Here is a 20,944-nt window from a genome sequence, read left to right on the forward strand (position 1 = left end):
ATAGTGGTCCGGTGTAGGTTGGTAACGTATTTCCATGATTTGTTCATAGGAGATTCTTGGGGCCCGTAGGGGCACTCCCTGTGTAGCCTTCCAATGGTGCAGGTCCAGAGTTACTAATCATTAAAAAAATCAAAAAAACGATCAGGATGCTCGGGGTTCAGGGGCGGTACTTCACAGGGCACAAAACAATCCATGCCCAGTGATGCACCTAGAAGCTTACCGCAGACAGAGGAGTAGTGCGGTAGGTGGGACATTGTTACTACATGCGGACAGTACCCCACTTACCATGTTCCAGTTTAAAAGGGTATTGGCCATGGCAATCAGCAAGGCAGGTCTGAATCCAAAGGACTTTGGGACTCATTCATTCAGAATAGGGGCTGGCACAGAGGCAACGGCTAGGGGGTTGCATAGCAGTAGTGTAAAAAAGATTGGGCAATGGGCTTCTAATAGTTATAAGCGTTATGTGCGGATGCACATGTTTTGAAGGTACAATACAATTGTGGACTGATGCCTGTCTTTTTGTTTGTTTGCTTTCAGTTTCTCTGACCTGTCACGCAGAGGGGAAACTGCCATCACCACAACAGCAAGATTCTTCTCAACGGCAGTTAAAGCCGCGGTACAAAGGAACACAGAATGTGTGGGTTAATTGTCACTCTTGTATACGGCGTATGAAATCTGTTTTCCTGTCAGGTAATTACAGACAAAGAGCTGAGCAGGATGGTTTCAAAGTATCTTTTCATGGAAAAAGGGGCCTCTGCCTCAGTCAGTTTAGGGGTTTTGTGACGGGTGTTTTGAATAGACACAGTCCTCCGCCCACAATAGTTATTTTGCATTTAGGTGGGAATGACCTGGTAACACTGGATAGAAGGGTCTTGATGGAGAACATAATCTCCGAAGTCGGCTGGTTAGCTAAGTCGTGCCAGGGCTGCACCATAGTTTGGTCGCAGATGATACCCAGATTCAAATGGAGGGGGGGGAATTCTGTGAAAGCATTGAATCACTCGATAGGGAGGGTCAACAAAAAAATTGGGAAACTGTTCAGATCCCCTCAATTACAGAACATTGCACACGGGTGTGTCAGGGGAGAATCGTGCTTCTTAAAAGACGGGGTCCACTTGACTAGGTTAGGTATTGAATTAATGTTAAAACATTTCATAGCTTGGCTAGTGAGTGTAAGGGGGCGGGGCATGACCTTTCAGGGCAACAGGAGGGGGGGGCCAGATAGTCGGGCAACTACGCTGGCCTGTGGCGGTAAGGTCATGACTGGTGAGCAGTAAATTTAAGGTCCTTAGGGGGCGGCGCCATTCCCTGATGGGGTCGCCCAGGGGGAGGGACAAGGGGTCTCTCCTATAACTCCAGGGGCGGTACATCCGGTTGGCTGGATGGGTGTGGGGAAAGGGGGGAGTCACGCTTTCTTTAGGCTGGTTGGCCACCCCGCACTGGTGGCTAATTGATAAGGATCTGACACCGGTTAGCGACCTTGCCGTAGGCCCAAATAGGATACGCAGAAAGTAATTAATGTATGATTATGATCCAGATGTTAGATTCGGATAGGAGAAACTATGTATTAGAAATATGTTAAGGTTAGCCATCTGATATCTGTGCATATGAATTGTAATCAAATGTCATGTTATGTTTCTGTGTAAATTGTGTAAATATTGTTTAAATTCAAATTAATTTTGTTTTCATATTTTAATAAATACGGTCGGGGGTTGTACGAACCCGCCTCCAAAGAAACTCCCCTCTCATGTCCATCACTGGTAAATGAGGTTTGGGCACAGGGCGGGGGTGGGGGAAGTTCGGTAGTCCCAGGCCATATGGATGTGGCACCTCTGATATGATCCGGTAAACGCTTCCAGAGTTTCGAGGCCGAGAAGGAGCGCCCACCTGCTCTGGCTTACTTAATCTTGCAGCAAAGTTTAAGATTGTTAGATGTTACATGTCAAAATACTTAAATAATATTCTTTAAAAAAAAAGAAAACACTGCAGATAGCAGTTTGTCAGTATCTCACTGGAGCGTGCCAGTTATCAGTCAGGAAAGGCTGAGTCAGCCTCTTGCAGGAGTAACCAAGCGTGAGTACAACATGCGTGCAGGCAGGTCATGGGTTCAAACCATGACGCGGTGGCTAATATATCATTCCTTTGACGTGGCTTGGGCGCACGGCTGACCTGGCGAGTGCCACGAAGCACCGATTATGAAAGATGTTAACGACCCAATATCGGACGGCCTACAAGTAGTTCCTGATATTCAAACCTTTGGGAAATAAACCATATTTTCATATTAGCAGCAGCATTGCATGTTCCGCAGACAGAGGGTTCTAGGGTGACCCCACCACCCCCGCTAATAGGTATTTTCTAACGCCGTTTCTGGCAATTTGCTAGATTGCGGTGTGGGTGCCAGATTTCCTGGCTCCTCGGAATGGTCCTTGCAGTGTTTATGGGGGCAGTGTTGAAAGTCTCTTTTCGAAGGACACGGGGCCCGCAGCCGGGGGGATGAGAGCGGCAGGGAGGTCTTCCTTTGAGGACGAAATAAACAAGCAGGCTCCAGGGCTTACCAGCGGCCCACGCGTGGTAAAACCGGTTTAACAATGGCTGCATGACATGCTCAGTGGGTTACTGGGGGGGGGGTGGGAGCGGAGGTTGATGATCGTCCTACATGGGTTAAGGCTGGCGGGTTGCAGCAAAGAGGTTAACTTTCTCTCACTGCTGCCATTTCCAGTGCCCCTTGTTTTGCACAATGCTTAGCACATTATATAGCTCTGCGGTTTAGCCCTTGTGATGCAGTGCTTTGTGATATAAAAGAAATCCGATGGGAAGCAGAGTAGGGGCCGTAAAATGAAGCAGTTCCAGTGCAAACTACGATAAAGTGAACAAGGTTGTTCGCTAACACATCACGCCCAGAAGAGATTTCCAGTCCTGTTCAATGCTTACTTTTGTCTCTCTGACACACACTATTCAGCAACAAGCATTTGCAATGCAATAGGTCTCGCATTTACGCGAGTTTGAGATATTGACATTGCAAATGACAATGCCTTTTATTTTTGTTTTTAAAACCTAAATAAAAGGCATTGTCATTTACAATGCCAATAGCTTAAACTCGTGTAAATACGAGACCTATTGCATTGCAAATGCTTGTTTGTTGCTGGAACCGTAATCCTGCCTTCCTGTCCCTGCTTAGAGGGCAGCTAAGGAATGAGCTTCCCAGAGATAAGCACCTGATTTATGAGGTCTTTGAGCTCCACATGAAGGCCCCTTGATGTTTACAATCCCTTGTGTTCGCACTGAAAGGGGGGGGGGGGTTTATGGCCTTCACAGTCGCCTGCTAGAAGCTTCTTATATGTTAGCTGTATCTGGGCCCGTGTTGTAATTGTGCTGCATGCAAAAAAAAAAAAAAAAAAGCATTTGCAATGCAATAGGTCTCTCATTTACGCTTGTTTGAGCTATTGACATAGCAAATAATAATGCCTTTTATTTTTGTTTTAAAAACATAAATACAAGGCATTGTTATTTACAATGCCAATAGCTGTAACTCTCGTAACTGCGAGACCTATTGCATTGCAAATGCTTGACATCTGTGACACTTCCGCTATCCACCTTTGCTTCGCCCCTTCCTTCAGTGGCACAGTAGATTGCACTCTGGCTGCAGGGAATTCCCGCTGAATAAAGTCACTGTGTGCCCGTCTCCCTCCTCACAGCCACAGAAGAGCCATCTCACTTTAAGAGGGGAGAGGGTGCTGCTTTAGGGCTAGAGCAAATCACACTCCGTGACGAAAACCTCACACGTTCTTGGTGACAAGACGGGAAGTGACATGCAGTTCTTTTGTCCAGGGGTGGGGGTGGGGGGAGCACCACTCGAGATGACATCATGAAAGGAGTAAACAGTTCTGGTTTAAATATACAATACATTCTGCATATTACTGATACAGCTCACTGACACTTCTAGGCACTACAGCCCTATCTGTATAATTGCTCAAAATAATGATTCATACACGTTAGATCAGAGGATGTGCAAAGACGTTATTGGGGTGACAGCAACTCCACAGAGGAAGGAAGTCTATCTGGCAACTTCATCATTTCTAAAAGCTGTCAGTTCAACGATTTTGTATACACGTGGAAGTAACGCACACAGTAAAATGTGAATGACAATCAGAAGCGCAACTAGAGCCAGATTTCGGGGGGGGCTGAGCAAAAATTTCGGGGGGGCTGAGCAAAAATTTCGGGGGGGCTGAGCAAAAATTTCGGGGGGGGCTGAACTTTAAGCAATAGGCAGAGTGGAGCTGCAGGGGCTCTTAGAAGGGGTGAAACAACAGCGAGGCCTCATTAACATGCAAATGGTCTTTTAAAGACCTGTGAAGTGCTCGGGTGCGGCTGCTTTTTTGCCCGGGAAGGTGTCTCCTCCCGGGCTGCCACACACGACGGGGGGGGGGGCTGAAGCCCTGTGAGTCCAATGGGTGTTGCGCGCCTGATGACAATACAGGCAGTGACTTTTAAATTAGCCCCTTTCAAAATACAACTGTATTTTGCCTCCTGTTTGCTGCTGTGTGTATAGCAGTTGGGGAATGCCACGTCTTAAAATAAATCGCGCCACCTTGTCTTTTTTTTTTTTTATAGAAACCGCATGTGCGTTTAAGTAACATAAAATAACAGCACTCAGTATGGGTGTACATACTATGTTTTCCTTGTCAGTTTGTTGGAAGGGAACTTCATTTCTAAAAGCTGTCAGTTCAACGATTTTGTGTACACGTGGAAGTAACACACACAGTAAAATGTGAATGACAATACAGGCAGTGACTTTTAAATTTGCCCCTTTCAAAATACAACTCTATTTTGCCTCCTGTCTGCTGCTGTGTGTATAGCAGTTGGGGAATGCCACGTCTTAAAATAAATCGCGCCGCCTTGTCTTTTTTTTTTTTAATAGAAACCGCATGTGCGTTTAAGTAACATAAAATAACAGCACTCAGTATGGGTGTACATACTATGTTTTCCTTGTCAGTTTGTTGGAAGGGAACTTCTTTCGAACAACTAAAATGCAAGCCTAAACCGTTTGCAAGTGTGTGAGGGGTAGCCCATACATTAGAACAGAGTACATTCTTTCCCAGAACTGTTTCACCTGAAAACGTTTCTTTGTATGCTGTGGTTGGTGCAAGAGTGTGTTGTAATTTATGTAAAACGCGCACGAGGCACACATTACAGCGTCTTGACACAATGTGTACATTGTATGTTTAGACTGTTTAATTGTAAATGAAGAATATAACGATGCTGTTTTCTTTTAGAGTGCTCTTTGTACACGCAGGCTGCCACAGTGTGAAAGTGATCGCGATCACATCAAAGCGGCCGTGCCACACTTCAAAGCGCGGCTGTGTGACAGGCGAAAGTGAAAGACGAGTGCTTTCAGGCTGCCAAATGGTGCGCGCGCCCGGCACACATGCACAGTAGTTGGCGGCCTGAAAGCACTAGTTTGCACTTCCAAAAGTGCTTACTATAAGTCTCGCCAGAACAGCGCTAAAGCGCTGTCTCAGGCGAGACCTAAAAACCTGATAGTCTTCAATCGGTGGCGAATTGTATGTAGACACAGGCACCTTACACACACCAGGACTCATACTGCGTCCTACTGAGGAGAGCCCTCAAGACCGAAGGGCAGCCGGACAGGCTGCTTGCAAATTCTGTCAGAGGGCACACTGCCTCCTCCCTGGCCCGCCAGTAACAATAATACAGCTAACTCGTGAAATCTATTTTTAAAGCGGATGACACGTAGACAGGAAGAAAACTCGACCGGTTATTACAATTAAAGTTTGCCAGTGTGCTTCTCCGTTGTGTGTGACGTGGCTTTTAATAGCAATATATATTGAGATGAGTAGGTGGGAAAACACAAGCGAGAAAAGCTGTACAACAGTTTATTGTATTCTCATTTCCGTCGCATTTTATGGACTCCGCTTATACAAGAAATACTGTAACAATTGCATACAAATGCAATAGGTCTCACCTTTGATTAGGTTAAAGCCATTTGCTTTGCTATACAATATTATTAGCAAAGCAAATGGCTTTAACTTAATCAAAGGCGAGACCTATTGCATTTTCAATGCTTGTTATATTTTATTAAAGCTAATATATGTTAGGGCTTTGTCGCTGATACATGGAAATTTGTATATGAATTATTGGTTTCACCCTTTTATCAAGTATTGCATAAGTTTTTATCAGTTTACTCTTGGTGTGTGCAAATGTACTTTCATGGTCAATACTTGCCGAATAAAGTTTTATTTAACTTGACTTGTTTGGCCAGGTCTTAGATTTTTAGCCAACATCACTGCATTCTGGGATTTCAAACGCATATTGATAGTGTTAAAAGTGAAACTACAAACGTATAAGTCTCAAAAGACAACACGCTGCTGTCTGAAAACCAGGGGTTGCTGAGGTTATGATGTGCCATACTGCCACTTGGCAAACTTGTGAAATGCAAAATAAGACGTAATTTCTACCTCTGCTTTTTTTTGTGTAAGCAATCAAGGGTTAAACAAGCCAGTTAGTGACAGAGCAGATCTAGTCTTTCTAATACAAACGCTGCAGCTCACTGCTAAAGGGCTAAGATTAACAATCCTTGGAAAAGTAAATGGTGTGATGAAAAGGTGTTATTTACCAGAGAATGCGAGCAGCAGATGAACCTGTCCTAAGAGACAGCAGAAAGGAAAATCAATATGCTGATCCCGCTCTTTCTGATCCGTCCTCTGCCTAGAGGTTGGTGTGATTGTGGTAAGTTGTAAAATGTGTGCTTTCTCTTATTAATGAAGTTGCTTTGCTTTGTATTGAGATGTAATTAGAATGCCTAGTTTCTCTGTCTCCAGAGATCCAAATTCCTGTACTTGCCTATGTCATACTGTGCCAGTTCTTTCGCTGGATCAGTCGTGGGTTTCTCTACTCCTGAATACATCAACTTTTTTGATCTTTTACTTGGATTTTACCATTTACTTATTTTGGACTTTCCTACAGTGATGTAGGTGGAGTGCTTGTACAACGAACTTTATGGGTGGGCCCTGCCTTGAACAGTTACAGCAGGTGCTGGAGGCGCTGTCCCATGAGGGCCCCCATATGAATGTTTAATATATCCCATGAACTGTCAAAGGTACTATAGAGCTGTAAAACGTATTATTGACAGACAACGCAGATAAGCACCTTAGGTCCCAACAGCGAATGCCCCTTATCGGATATGATGAATATTCCATCCCATAATATCCTCCTCGAAGGTGCGATACATTTTGACTAATCTGACCTTTTAGATAATAAGGTATGGATGTTGGTGCTTACCACGCCGAAATCCACGTCCAGTTAAATACCGGTACTTTTTCTCCATGTAAAATTCCGGCAGGTTTGGCCTTCCGAAAAGTGAAAGGGGTGTGATAAACCTCGCACCACCTATAATTGTGATCCAGGCCTAATCAGGCCTTTGCAGTTGTAAGACACATCTTGCGGCTTGTATCTCAGATCGCCTGAGAGAGAGTGTTTACTCACAATGTTCCTTCAAATAGAAATGTCTAAGGAACACATGGTATAGGGGAAGAAATGATTGTTGGGTGTAACTGACATTAATCCATTCACTTTTACAGTGCCTGCTTCTCATGATGAATCCAAATTACAATTGAAAGTGCTCAGTAAGTAGCTACACATTTCCCAATATTGCCGTAAGCTATGAAATAATTTCTGAAAGGATACTAACATTCCAGCTAAAATATTACCTTTAACAATTACTGTACAACCTAGCATAGCCTTCAAATTGGCTTTACCTGTGATAATGGTGTGTCTTCTTTTGAATTCGACTCCAAGGTGATCAGATGAAAATACAGACATGCAATTTCTAAGTAAGCGCTCCTAATTAATCTGAAAGAAAAAAAAACTGCATAACTAACATTCCCACAATGCTTCTTAAATATCATGGTGTGCTTGCTTATAAAAAATATGCAAATGTTTAAGCACAAAGTCACTGACCAACTAACATGTAAATTTGCCATCCCATCCATTTTGTTTTCCCCCTTGAAGTTTTCATGCCTTTTTTTGTATACTCAAAAACACAAGGACCACCCTACTCACAAGGAACCAGGGTATCAATTATACAACGAGGAACAGTCTTCCTGTGATCTCACTTCAGGTGTCCCGCATTGTTAGGTCCTGATGAGATCTCCTATTTGCTTGTGGGGTCCAATCGCCATTGACACGTGTATTTTAAACAAACCACCCTCCAGACCCTAGCATTCTTTCAGAAGGTGTCAATACTATGTTTATATGTACTTGTGGTTGTTTGTGTACAAACTGAAACCTTCTGTATGTCACAAACTGTCACTGTTGAAATATAGGTTCTAGTTCACTTGGGACACCAAGCACATTTTTTGTTATACCTTGCTACGCAAAATGCATAAAAAGTAAAAACCCTTGCAATTCTTGTTGTGTATGATTTTGATTCTCCCTCTGACAATCTGTTCCCATGAGCATATGTCATTGTGCTTTGTGATGATCGAATATTATGAATATGGTCCACAGGAACCACAGTTCCTTGTATATTTTTTATGTTTTGCCAACAGTTTGCGAGGCTCCTTATCCCAATGCACCACTCAAAGTGAAAAGTTGTGCCCTTCAGTGACACCCTTTCGGTGCTCCGTAAGAAGGTTGACTCTTAATTGGTCACACAGCCATGTAGTCTCAAGGGGTTAGCCACTCTCAAGGCCCTATTACAACCCTACATAGTGACAGCACAGGTATTTAGTATTGCAATTTTAGAATGTTGCTGGTACCTTACAAGACCATACGGTCCACCATAGAATGTGACGGGCCAGATATATATAAGATGCTGAATTCATCCCTGTGCAATGCGGGTATAATGAAGAGAGGTGGGGGCAAGAGAGAGAGAGAGCGAGAGATAGAGAGAGGCTGTAGCTTAGGGCACTGTAATGTCAATGGCAACAGACCTACATCAGAGTTTATAGTCTACTGTCACTGCATTGTCATCAATGGAATTGTGAATATTCCAGTAGGAGGTATGACTGAACACGTTCTCTGCCATAGGCAGAGCATGTAGACAAGATGTATTTCCACAGGTTGTTTCTCATTTCCTCCTGTGTTTTCATTAGGCTAGAAGGTGCTTGGAGTGCAGGCCCATCATATGAGAGTTACAACTTAAAATGCTTTAAAGGTTTTTGCTACAGATAGCTTTAGCTGCCTCTTGGCCCGACCTATTGTTTTCAATATACAAAGACGGGCCATGGCAGTGAGGCCCTTGCTCCTGACTTATATTTCTGTTTTATTTATTTATATGGTGCCTGGCTACCCAAGTAGGGTTTCCCAAAGCTGGTGGACTGAACAAAGAACTCAACAGCCATAGGGACTGTGGCAGTTAGAATAGCCAGGTCTTAAGGTAATTGCAGATGATCCCTTCTGTGGGGCAGAGACGTGAAATAGAAGGCAGTTCCATAATTCAGGAGCCAGCTGTGTACATAAGCGGCCTCCCTGCCTTACACGGTTGCACCTGTTGGAGATGGGAGAAACATAGTGTTGTTGTCGGACATTAAGGACTGACAAGACGCCAGAGATAGTGAGGGCTTGAGTGCACCAGGGCTCTGTAGGTGAAACAGGGAGCCTGAAAGTGAATACGTTTATCAATGGGAAGCCAATGAAGGTTCCTTAGCTGAGTAGAGATGTGGGACAGCTTTTGAAGGCGGCCCAGAAGGGGGGCAGCCTCTTTTTGAATAGTGTTAAGTCTTTTAAGAGAGGCTTTGTTAATTTCAACTTATAGCACATTACCATACTCACCACAGGTAATCAGAACATGTACCATAGTACCACAGGTAATGAGAGCCTGGTGTGGACTGAAGGTAGGAAGGGACCAGAGGATCTTCCTAACACATGTGAGGGGATCAAAACAGCAGGAGGCCATCGTACTGATCTGTCAGTCAAGTCTCAGATGGTGTTGGGGCAAAAACCTAAATTTTTCACTACCTGTTAGGGGCAGGCAGGGTTCCAAGTGCGACTATAAGGATCTCTGTTTACTACCATTAAGTTTAAGGCCGCTCCTGCCCATCCACTGTGCAACACATTCTTGACAGATTTTAAGTTGAGATGAACATTTGCCTGACTCTGGAGGCAGAGTAACAACTATCTGAATATCATCCGCATATGAAAGTATTGAGAAACCAAAGACTTCCGCAATGTCTGCAAGGGAATGGACATAGACTTTAAAAAACAGAGCTCAATAAGAAGTCCCTCAGAACACCAAAGGCAATTAGCTAAGTAATGGAGACAAAAGCTTTGGAGGCAACCTGAAGGGATTGACCTTCCAGAAAGGAGGAAAACCATCACAATGCCATGCCAGTGATCCCACACTCAACAAGTCTCCTAAGTAGAACTGGGTGGGAAACAATGACAAATGTGGCACTCAAATCAAGTAGGATGAGAGCTGCAGTTTTGCCCTTGTCAAGGGTTGCTTTAAGTTCTTCCGTAACCTCAAGGAGTGCCAACTTCATGCTATGGCATGAACAGGTGCCTGATTGTGAGGAGCGTTAGAGACCATGAAATGTGAGGTGCTCTGAAAGTTGTTTGGTGACATGTTTTTCAAAATTGTCGCCTGGAGCGGTAAGAGAGAGATTGGACTATCATTCTCCAGTTTAAAAATCGCTAAAGTGTTTTTTTCCACCAGAGTATACCCGTGGCATGCTTCTATGCAGGGCCTGCTTTAGAACTTGTGGCGCACCCCATGACCGCCTCCTTGGATTTCTCACTACCACCGGAGATTAGTGCCCCTCGTATCTCCAATCATGAGTTATTGCTAAACACAGCACACACCCCTGAAGTCAGTGCCCTCTCCACAGGTCAGCACACAGTGCGGCCTAAAGCCGGCCCTGCTTCTATGTCCGCAGGACAGTGGACGTCATGATGTAAAGGTTAAGGAGATCGAGAAACGCAGGAAAGAGAGCAGGGCCAGTGTTCCTAATTATCTAGGGAGGTGCTGAATCCAAAGGGGATCCAGATTTAATTGAGTTAAAGAAAGTCTTAAACTCATCCTTATGAATAAGGGCGAGAGCAAACAGAGTGGGTGTCATACTAGAGATGTTTGAGCAATGGGCAATGTGAGTAGCTTTCAAGGAATCACACAGGAATATATCGACTATTTTCATAAAGAAAAAATCTGCTACCTCATTGCATTTTTTTTCTCAGAAATAGGAGGAGGCGGTGACTGACATGCTGCATCAATTAAAGACGTTGCACTTTCTGCACGTAAAAAGAAGCTAATTGAGCTTTTTGAATGGCCTTGTGATAGTCTAATGTCATCTTTGTAAGCAGGGTCGTAAAACGTATGCCGGGTGGGTTCTAGGAGTTTACATCTTTTCCTTTGTGCTAGACATTATTGACTAACCAAGGGGTTTGCGGTAGTTCCTTTTCTGAATGTACTATGGATACTGGAATAGGAGTGTCCAGAGATCAACCTTTGTTCTAGGGGTTCCACAGAAACATCCAGTGTGGGCAGGGAGGACTGTAGTAGATTACAAAATGTGGCAGGGTCAATTTTGGAGCAAGGCCTAGAGGATATAACCTGGGCCTGGGTGTAAAGGAGTTTGGAACTAATGGGGATGTGAAAAGGTAAAGCAAAATGATCAGTCCAAATCAAAGATATTGGTAAATCTACTTTTTATTGTGGATACATTGAAAATTATGGGGTCAAGTATGTGGCTGCGATATGCATGAGTGCAGAGACAAGTGGACCCAGTTGAAGAACGCCCAGAACCTTAATACAATTGCAGGCAGCCATACTTTTCATATCTTTAAAATGAAGATTGGGATTGCTTAAAATAGTGAAATTTATAAGGGAAAATGGGAGATTGTTTCAGTTAACATGGCACAACAGCTGGCTTTCATTGCCAGCTGAGCGATGGATCAAGGAGCCTAGCAAGAAGAAACTGCTGGAGAAGACTAAATAGAAAATAATGCTGTTGGACCTGTCCGCCTTAGGGTGGTCTCCCTCTACCTTTTTCGCCCTTGTGCCTCCCATTTTTATCGTACTTTTCTGTTGGACTAAGACCTTTGGGAGCCTCACGCCTGCTAAACAGTCCTGAGGTGCAGGTTCTCTCCCCTAAAACATTGTGACACTGGCATATCTGCCACAAGCCCCTGCTACTGCAGTGTGGCTTAACCCTCCATAGGCTGACATTGGGAACGCCCCTTCTGGAATAATTTCTGACTGGGACCTAATAAGTCTGCCTTTCCAATGATATATGGGATTTGGGCACTACTACTCTAGAATTCTCCCTTTTAGAAAGTAGATATTTCTCTGCCTACACTTAGTCTGGGCACTGCAGACTCCGCCCTCCCCTCTGCATACTGATAGCCTACCTGGGCTGTGAGGTGGGAGTGGTGATTTACACCTTCTCCCCTTGAATGGGCTGTGACTGACTGCCCACTGTAGCCTTAACGGCCCTGCCTTTTGTCACTGTGACAGCCAGGTCAGTGAAGGCAGGGAACCAGGCCGCCGGAGATGGGAATTCCATTTGTTTGGTAACGGCCTGTACCTCCAGTGGAAGTGGGGCTAACTGACTCTGCCTTCTATCGCGGGCCTGCGGGGAAATGTGCACATCGGACCATGGGGCCACTGCAGACTGCTGGGCCCCTTTCCTTTCCACGTCGCGGGCCCATTAACTTGCACCTTTTGCCCTGCTGGTAACATTGGGGCATGTGCTGGTAACTTTTGAACCACTGTGGATTCCAAGACAGTCTGCCCCAAATCTGTGACTGGTTTACACTACTGCAGGTGGCTGGGGAAATCTAGAGCCCACAATCTCAATTTTGTGACCAACTTACAGAGAGCCTTTTGAAGACCCTTTTTGGCCTGAAAACCCTATTACGGTACATGGAATATCCTCACCATATGTAGGAGAGTAGGGTCTGCTTTCTATGTTCACCCCCACTTTTTGCTTTTGCTTTACTGGTTTTCGACTTAGATGTGGCTGTGGGCCTGCTAATCAGACCCACAGCCCTGCTGTTCTCTCTCTAAATTAATACTATGTACTTTAGGTGCATAACCCATTTGGATAGGATCACCTTATTGGCCCCTGTACAGTGTACCCTAGGTACCCAGGGCATAGGTGTACCCTAGGCCTACCAGGGGCTGCAGCATGTATTATGCCACCCCTGGCCTGGCCTTCCATTTTGACACAACTGGCTGATCACTCAGCTGGGGCAAGGTCGTGTAATCACCCCTTGCTTAGGTGTAGTATTCCTATACCTAACTTACATATAGACACATGTGTACCTATCAGTCACTCCTATGGCAGGCCTTGACAATCCTGGAGGCAGAGTGCTTGGTAACATGTGAGATGGTGCTCTAGCATGAGCTGAACCTGTCTGCAGCTTTCGGAACCTTGTCCTTATAGCTGTTCTATGATATAGCCTACCATATACTCTTAAAGTGCCTTATAATCTTAGACGGTTATGGTAACTATGGTTTGGCTTTATCGAAACATGTCGTGTAAGGTGTCTAACACTGTGGAATAATACCCCCATGCCATTTCTGGACATGAGAATATTATTCCCCCCTTCTAGAGGGAAAGACATGTTAAAATCATACTTCAACTGTTAGCCTCTGACCAAAGCCTCAGCATCACAAAATGGATGCTGCTGCCACGACACAAGTCTGACCTCCTGCAGCTGGGAGTGATCCCAGCCAGGGAGGCCTGGACAATAGGTTTCCTGCTTGGGGAGGTGCTAGCACCTCCCCAGACAGCCTTTAGTGTATTGGGGCAGGGTGGGCTGAAAGGAATGAGACATGCCTGGGGCACACAAGGTGTTCCTTGCATAGTCCAGTTCAAACCGGCGCTGGGGCACTCCAGCCCCAGCTCTGGCGCGAAACTGGACAAAGGGAAGTGGGTGTAACCACCCCCTCCCAGGTCCCACCCATAAGGCGTGACCTAGCAGGTATCCCAGCCCCCCAGATTAGTATAAGAGTGGGAGTTGGGCCTCAAGACTTTAGATTATCCTGAACCTGCAAAACTGAACAGAAACTCTGGACCTTCGACATTCGACGAAAGAAGAAGACTGAAGAATCTCCCTTGTAGCCAAGGAGTGGCTACCCTGTGCAAACAGGCACCATCAAGAGACTACCCTTTGCTTTGCCCACGTTCTACGAGGAACCGACTGCAGAGCCTGACCAGAGCCTTGACTTCCAGACTTCTCCGACCCTGATCCACATCTACAGCAGAGCTGAGATCCGTGGAGGCGACGAGCGACGTGGGACCGGCTACCTGGAAAAAGTGGCTAGTAACTTAATGCGCTGCTTCTGAGGTACCCTCGAAGTTGTGCACCGGGGATTGAGAAGCCCCAACCCCAAGCACCATCTGCACCGAAGATCAGCCCCCCACACTCCACGAGTCCTGCGTGGGGCCCTTCTGCATTTTCCTGCTTGCCGCGTCTGTCCGGTTGCTTGCCCGCTGGCTAGTGGCCTTTGTGACGACGCACCCTGAAATCTTCTGCGCTGGTTTTGCTCCTCCAGACTGGCTCCCGCTTCTCTGCAAAGAAGAAGCACCCCAGACCTTCCTGGTCTGCACCAGAAGCAAGTCCTTCGTTCTTCGTGGGTTCCGCTTGCCAAGGCTTGGTGAGTCCTAGTCCAACTTCGACGCCGCCGACAGCAAGAGCCTTCGTGGGACAGCTCGCCTCCTGGTCCTGGTCATCCTCGAAGCTTCCTGGTCCTCCTGGCTGCAGCGACAAGCTTCACCTTCACCTGCAATCTTCACGACATCGCCTGGTTCCTTCCTGGTTCCACGTGGTCACTGGCTAGTGACCTTGACTCTGTCCCTTCTGCTTGCAGGTTTCTTCTCTTCTTGATCCCAGCCTTGGGATCCACCGGAAACTCTTCACTGACTGCCTGTCAGCATCTTTCTTCAGGCATCCATAGGAGTCGACGACGAAAACGACGCATCTTCACCCCTATGCACCCGCAGCCTGTGGGCTAGGTAACTTGGGTACTCCGGTGCTCATCAGGATAGTGACTATCCTAGTGTCTAGTTTTCAAGTCTCAACTTCCTAGCTACTCCGGAAGTGTCCTAAATCTACTGTTTTCTAAACTGTACTATTGCTATTGACTTTTACCCATTACGCGTGAGTGTTTCCACTCTGCACACGAATCCCGTGGGCCTCCCACTTCCTAACTAACGCTAGTGTAGTGTAGCCCCAGCGATTCCCTAGGCCTAGGCCTATTCTATTTCCGTGACAGTGGTTCTTATACCACTTACTTAGTATATGGTTTGCGTGGCCCCTAGGGCCTAACTGTATTACTTACCTGTGTGACTTAATGTATGCTTAAATAAGACTGTGTTGTACTTACCTCTAATCTCATAAAGAGTGCTGAGGGTTTGACTAGAATAAATACACTTTATTTTATATATATATCTGTTGTGGTGTCCTTTCATTTGGTATTCAAGGGATTATATATGGTATCACAGCTGGCTTCACATGCCATTCAGAGTTTAGCCTAAGACTGCTCTTGTCCATGCTACCACTAGGATAGCTGGTCTATAAGGTTGACTTTACAACCAATCACCATAAGGGTATTTGGACTGATATAAGGTGTACACTAGAACTAGTGACTTCATACATCAGGCCAACTTCCCACATTGGTGAGCAGCGGTTGGGATCTGAGCTTGCTGTTGTAATACCATTGTAATCTTGAGATACTAAATTGAAAGATCACACAGATATTGTCTAGGTACATATAACATAGATTATAATACTTAAGTCCTACTGGACTTTGTAGTTGTAGGTTGAAGTTAGTAACACACCCTGACTACAACTACTAGAGAGGTTTAGTAGATACAACTAGTGTAGGTAGGTGCACACACCACACCCTCACTAGATCATGTCTCTGAGAGGAGATCAAGTAGATGCTCTCTCAGGAGGATCAGGTCTGCAAAAGACCCCCTCTAGATATGATACCTTAACATTCCAGGAGATGAGACACTTGTGTACCTCCAGAGGAATAAAACAGGGTGCAAACCCTACCCTCCTTCAGTTAAGGCAACTCCTAGAGGAGTATGATACTCTTAGGGCATCTCAGGCAGGTGCCCTAGGCACAGAGGAGGGTCTACCCACCACAGAGGAGTTAGATGGGGCTTCAGATGGAGAGGTAGACAGCCAGGGCCAAGTAGGAAGACTTAGCCAGGCTAACCTAAGTTTACATGGGAGTTTGCATGGGGTCCCCCCATACAGACCCACAAGTAGACTTACACAGAGAAGCAGGAGGGACAGATCCCCTTCAAGGGAATCCATCCACTCCCATGTCTCTAGCATCTCTAATGCTTCCTCTCACAGGGGAATGACTTCACCTGAGAGAAAGGAGCATGCAGCCAGAATGAGGGAGGCTAATCTGAGGATTCAGAGGGAAGAACTTGCCCTTGCCAAAGAGAAGCTTGCTCTGGCTAGAGAACAAAAGTTAAGTGGGTTAGAACCCACTGGTGGCAGCAACATTCCTAGAGATAGAGACAGGCACTATGATAATAGAAACCTGAGCAAGATTGTCCCTCCCTACAAGTGTGGGGATGACATCCACAAATGGATAACTGCTTTGGAGAGAGCTTGCAAAGTACAGCAGGTACCCCAAAGTCAGTGGGCAGCTATCTTGTGGCTCTCCTTCTCTGAGAAAGGAAGAGACAAGCTCCTCACAGTTAGTGATGAGGATGCAGATAATTACACTGTCCTGAAGAGTGCTCTGATTGATGGGTTTGGCCTAACCACTGAACAATACAGGTTGTTGTTCAGGGATACCCAGAAGACACAGACTCAGGACTGGACTGACTTTGTAGATTGTGCCACTAAGGCTCTGGAAGGCTGGCTAATGGGAAGTAAGGTTAAGGACTATACAGGATTGTATAATTTGATCATGAGAGAGCAAATACTTAACAACTGTCAAAACCAGCTATTGCATCAACACCTGATTGATTCTGATCTGACTTCTCCCCAAGAATTGGGAAAGAAGGCAGATAGATGGGTCAGGACTAGAGTTAAGCAGAAAAACCAGAACCAGGGCGGTGATCAGAAAAAGGCAGACCAGAAGGGTAATGAGCAGAAACAAAAAGACCAGAAGTCTTCACCAGGCCCCCAAAAGGCTCAGGGGGAGGGTGGTCCCAAAAAGGATAAAAAGAAAGATGGCCAAAAGAAACCATGGTGCAACTATTGTAAGTCCAACTCACATTGGTTTAGTGAGTGCACCAAAAAGGATAAGCCCCCAGCCACCATTGCCCCTAAGGCAACTGTACCCCCTAGTTCAGCTGTAAGTGGTGGTTCCCAGCAAAAGGGTGTAGTAGGGTTAACCCTGGGAACTGAGGAGGATTCTGGCCTAGTCAGAGTACCTACTCAGGCTGTTCTGATCTGTGATGGGGACTTAGCTTTGTCCTCTACTGTAGGCCCCAGTAACCTGGGCAAGTACAGATAGACACCTTTTATCAACCAAAGAATGGCTCAGGCCTACAGGGACACTGGAGCTAGTGTCACAATGGTGACACCTGCTTTTGTGGACCCTGGACAGATCATACTAGGTGAGAATTACCTAGTGACCAACGCTAGCAATGCCACTACCTCCCATAGTGTGGCTATTGTTAACTTCTCCTGGGGAGGGGTAACTGGCCTCAAGAAAGTTGTTGTTAGTTCAGACCTTCCTGTAGAGTGTTTACTGGGCAATGATCTTGAAACTTCAGTTTGGTCTGAAGTGGAGTATAGGACCCATGCAGAAATGCTGGGGATAGATGCACATGTCCTTGCTGTGACCAGGTCACAGGCCAAAAAGTGCACCACTGAACAAGTGCTGGATCCTGAAACTATGGACCAGTCACAACCCAAGAGAAAGAGCAGTAGGGTTAAGGCTGTGCCTTCCCCCCTGCCTCAGGTGGTGGATCAGCCCTCCCAGGAGGATGATTCTGAGAGCCCTGAAGGAACTGTCCTAGAAGAACTTGAACCTGATCAGGTTGAGTTTCTTGGGACAGGGGGACCTTCAAGGGCAGATCTGAGGCAGGCTCAATTAGACTGCCCCTCTCTTGAACCCCTCAGACAGCTGGCTGCTGCTGAGGCTGCAGGGAATGCTCAAGGTACCCATAGAGTGTATTGGGATGAAGGGCTACTGTATTCAGAGGCTAGAGACCCCAAGCCTGGTGCATCCAGGAGGCTGGTCATACCACTGAAGTTCAGAGGCTTCCTTCTAACCTTGGCCCATGATATTCCCCTTGCAGGACATTTAGGCCAGAACAAGACTTGGGACAGGCTTGTCCCTCACTTTCACTGGCCCCATATGTCAGAAGATACTAAGGAGTTTTGTCGCTCCTGTGTCACCTGCCAAGCCAGTGGCAAATCAGGTGGCACCACAAAGGCCCCCCTCATACCACTACCTGTGGTGGGGGTCCCCTTTGAAAGAGTGGGCATAGATATTGTAGGACCAATGGACCCACAAACAGCATCTGGGCACAGATTCATACTGGTGATAGTGGACCATGCCACCAGGTACCCAGAAGCAATTCCCCTGAGGACCACAACAGCTCCTGTTGTGGCAAGGGCCCTGCTTGGAGTATTCTCCAGAGTGGGCTTTCCAAAGGAGGTCATTTCTGACAGAGGTACCAACTTCATGTCAGGATACTTGACTGCAATGTGGAAGGAGTGTGGTGCTAACTACAAGTTCACCACACCCTATCACCCACAGTGCAATGGGCTTGTTGAGAGATTCAACAAGACCCTAAAGGGAATGATAAAAGGATTACCAGACAAGCTTAGGCGAAGATGGGACATCCTTTTACCCTGCCTTCTGTTTGCTTACAGAGAGGTCCCACAAAAGGGGGTTGGCTACAGCCCTTTTGAGCTTTTGTTTGGGCATCCTGTAGGAGGACCCCTGTGTTTGGTGAAGGAAGGATTGGAGAGACCTCTCAGACAACCCAAACTAGACATAGTGGATTATGTACTTGGTCTCCGCTCCAGGATGGCAGAGTATATGAAGAAGGCTTCTAAAACCTTGAGGCAAGCCAAGAACTCCAAAAAGCTTGGCATGACCAAAAGGCTGTACTGACTGTTTACCAGCCAGGCCAGAAAGTGTGGGTGTTGGAGCCAGTGGCCCCAGCAGCACTCCAAGACAAATGGTCTGGACCCCACACTATTGTTGAGAAAAAGGGAGAAGTCACCTACTTGGTGGACCTTGGGACTCCCAGAAGCCCCCACAGGGTGCTTCATGTCAACAGATTGAAGGCATATGTTGACAGGGCAGACATGGGGCTACTCATGGCTACAGATGAGGGGCAGGAGGAAGAGAGTGACCCTCTCCCAGACCTGTTGACTCAGAACCCTGATGATGGCTCAGTTGATGGTGTGGTCTTTTCTGACAGCCTCACTGTCCATCAGCAACAGGACTGCAGACAGGTTCTGCAATCCTACAGACATATGTTCTCTCTGACCCCAAGTCAGACAAACTGGTGCACCCATGAGGTGGACACTGGTGACAGTCTGCCTGTGAAGAGTAAAATCTACAGGCAACCTGACCATGTCAGGGACTGCATAAAAGTTGAGGTACCAAAGATGTTGGAGCTGGGAGTCATTGAACCTTCAGAGAGCCCTTGGGCTAGTCCTGTAGTTCTTGTGCCAAAACCTCACACCCAAGATGGTAAGAGAGAGATGAGGTTTTGCGTGGATTACAGAGGTCTCAATGCTGTCACTAGGACAGATGCCCACCCAATACCTAGGGCAGATGAGCTCATTGACAGACTGGCAGCTGCTAAGTTTTTGAGCACATTTGACCTAACAGCAGGCTACTGGCAAATCAGACTAGCTGAGAGTGCAAAGGCCAAAACTGCTTTCTCGACCCCAGGAGGACATTATCAATTTGTGGTAATGCCCTTTGGTTTGAAGAATGCAACTGCCACTTTCCAAAGGTTGGTGAATCAAGTCCTTACTGGGTTGGATGATTATTGTGCAGCTTATCTTGATGATATTGCTGTCTTTAGCTCCACCTGGGAGGATCACCTGGTCCACCTGAGGAATGTTTTAGAGGCCCTGCAAAACGCAGGCCTCACTATCAAGGCCACTAAGTGCCAGATAGGGCAGAGCAAGGTTGTATACCTGGGCCACCTAGTTGGTGGGGGTCAGGTTCAACCACTGGAGAGCAAGATCCAGACCATAAAGGACTGGGCTCCTCCAACTACCCAGACTCAGGTCAGAGCTTTCTTGGGCCTGACTGGGTACTACAGAAAGTTTGTTAAGAATTATGGGTCCATAGTGACACCACTTAATGACTTGACCTCCAAGAAGATGCCAAAGAAAGTTCAGTGGACAGTAAGCTGTCAAAAAGCATTTGATGACCTGAAGCAGGCCATGTGCAGTGCACCTATTCTGAAAAGTCCAGACTACTCCAAAGAGTTCATTGTCCAGACAGATGCTTCTGAGTTAGGTGTGGGAGCTGTTCTTTCACAACTGAATGTAGATGGTCAAGACCAGCCCATTGCTTTTATAAGTAGAAGGCTGACCCCTAGAGAGAAACGTTGGTCAGCTATTGAGAGGGAGGCCTTTGCTGTGGTTTGGGCCCTGAAGAAGCTGAGGCCATACTTGTTTGGCACTCACTTCAAGATTCAGACAGACCATAAGCCCCTCTTGTGGCTAAATCAGATGAAGGGTGAAAATCCCAAACTTCTTAGGTGGTCCATTTCCCTACAGGGGATGGACTTCACAGTGGAACATAGACCTGGGACTGACCATGCCAATGCAGATGGACTCTCCAGATATTTCCACTTAGAACATGAAGACTCAACTGGTCAAGGTTAGTTTAATGTCCCTAAGTTTGGGGGGGGGGGGGTTGTGTAGGAGAGTAGGGTCTGCTTTCTATGTTCACCCCCACTTTTTGCTTTTGCTTTACTGGTTTTCGACTTAGATGTGGCTGTGGGCCTGCTAATCAGACCCA

General features: G+C 46.3%; 1 protein-coding gene across 1 annotated transcript in view; it reads right to left on the minus strand.

The window, feature by feature from the left end:
• The window catches only part of CFAP54 (cilia and flagella associated protein 54), a 2,172,274-nt gene that overhangs the window by 360,958 nt on the left and 1,790,372 nt on the right, over positions 1-20,944 (minus strand). The window contains exon 60 of the mRNA XM_085653834.1: positions 7,776-7,869. Coding sequence (XP_085509960.1) covers positions 7,776-7,869 — 94 coding nt within the window. The remainder of the gene's footprint in view (positions 1-7,775; positions 7,870-20,944) is intronic.

This window comes from Triturus cristatus, chromosome 4_1 (assembly GCF_964204655.1).
Source record: "Triturus cristatus chromosome 4_1, aTriCri1.1, whole genome shotgun sequence".
Classification (NCBI taxonomy): domain Eukaryota; kingdom Metazoa; phylum Chordata; class Amphibia; order Caudata; family Salamandridae; genus Triturus; species Triturus cristatus.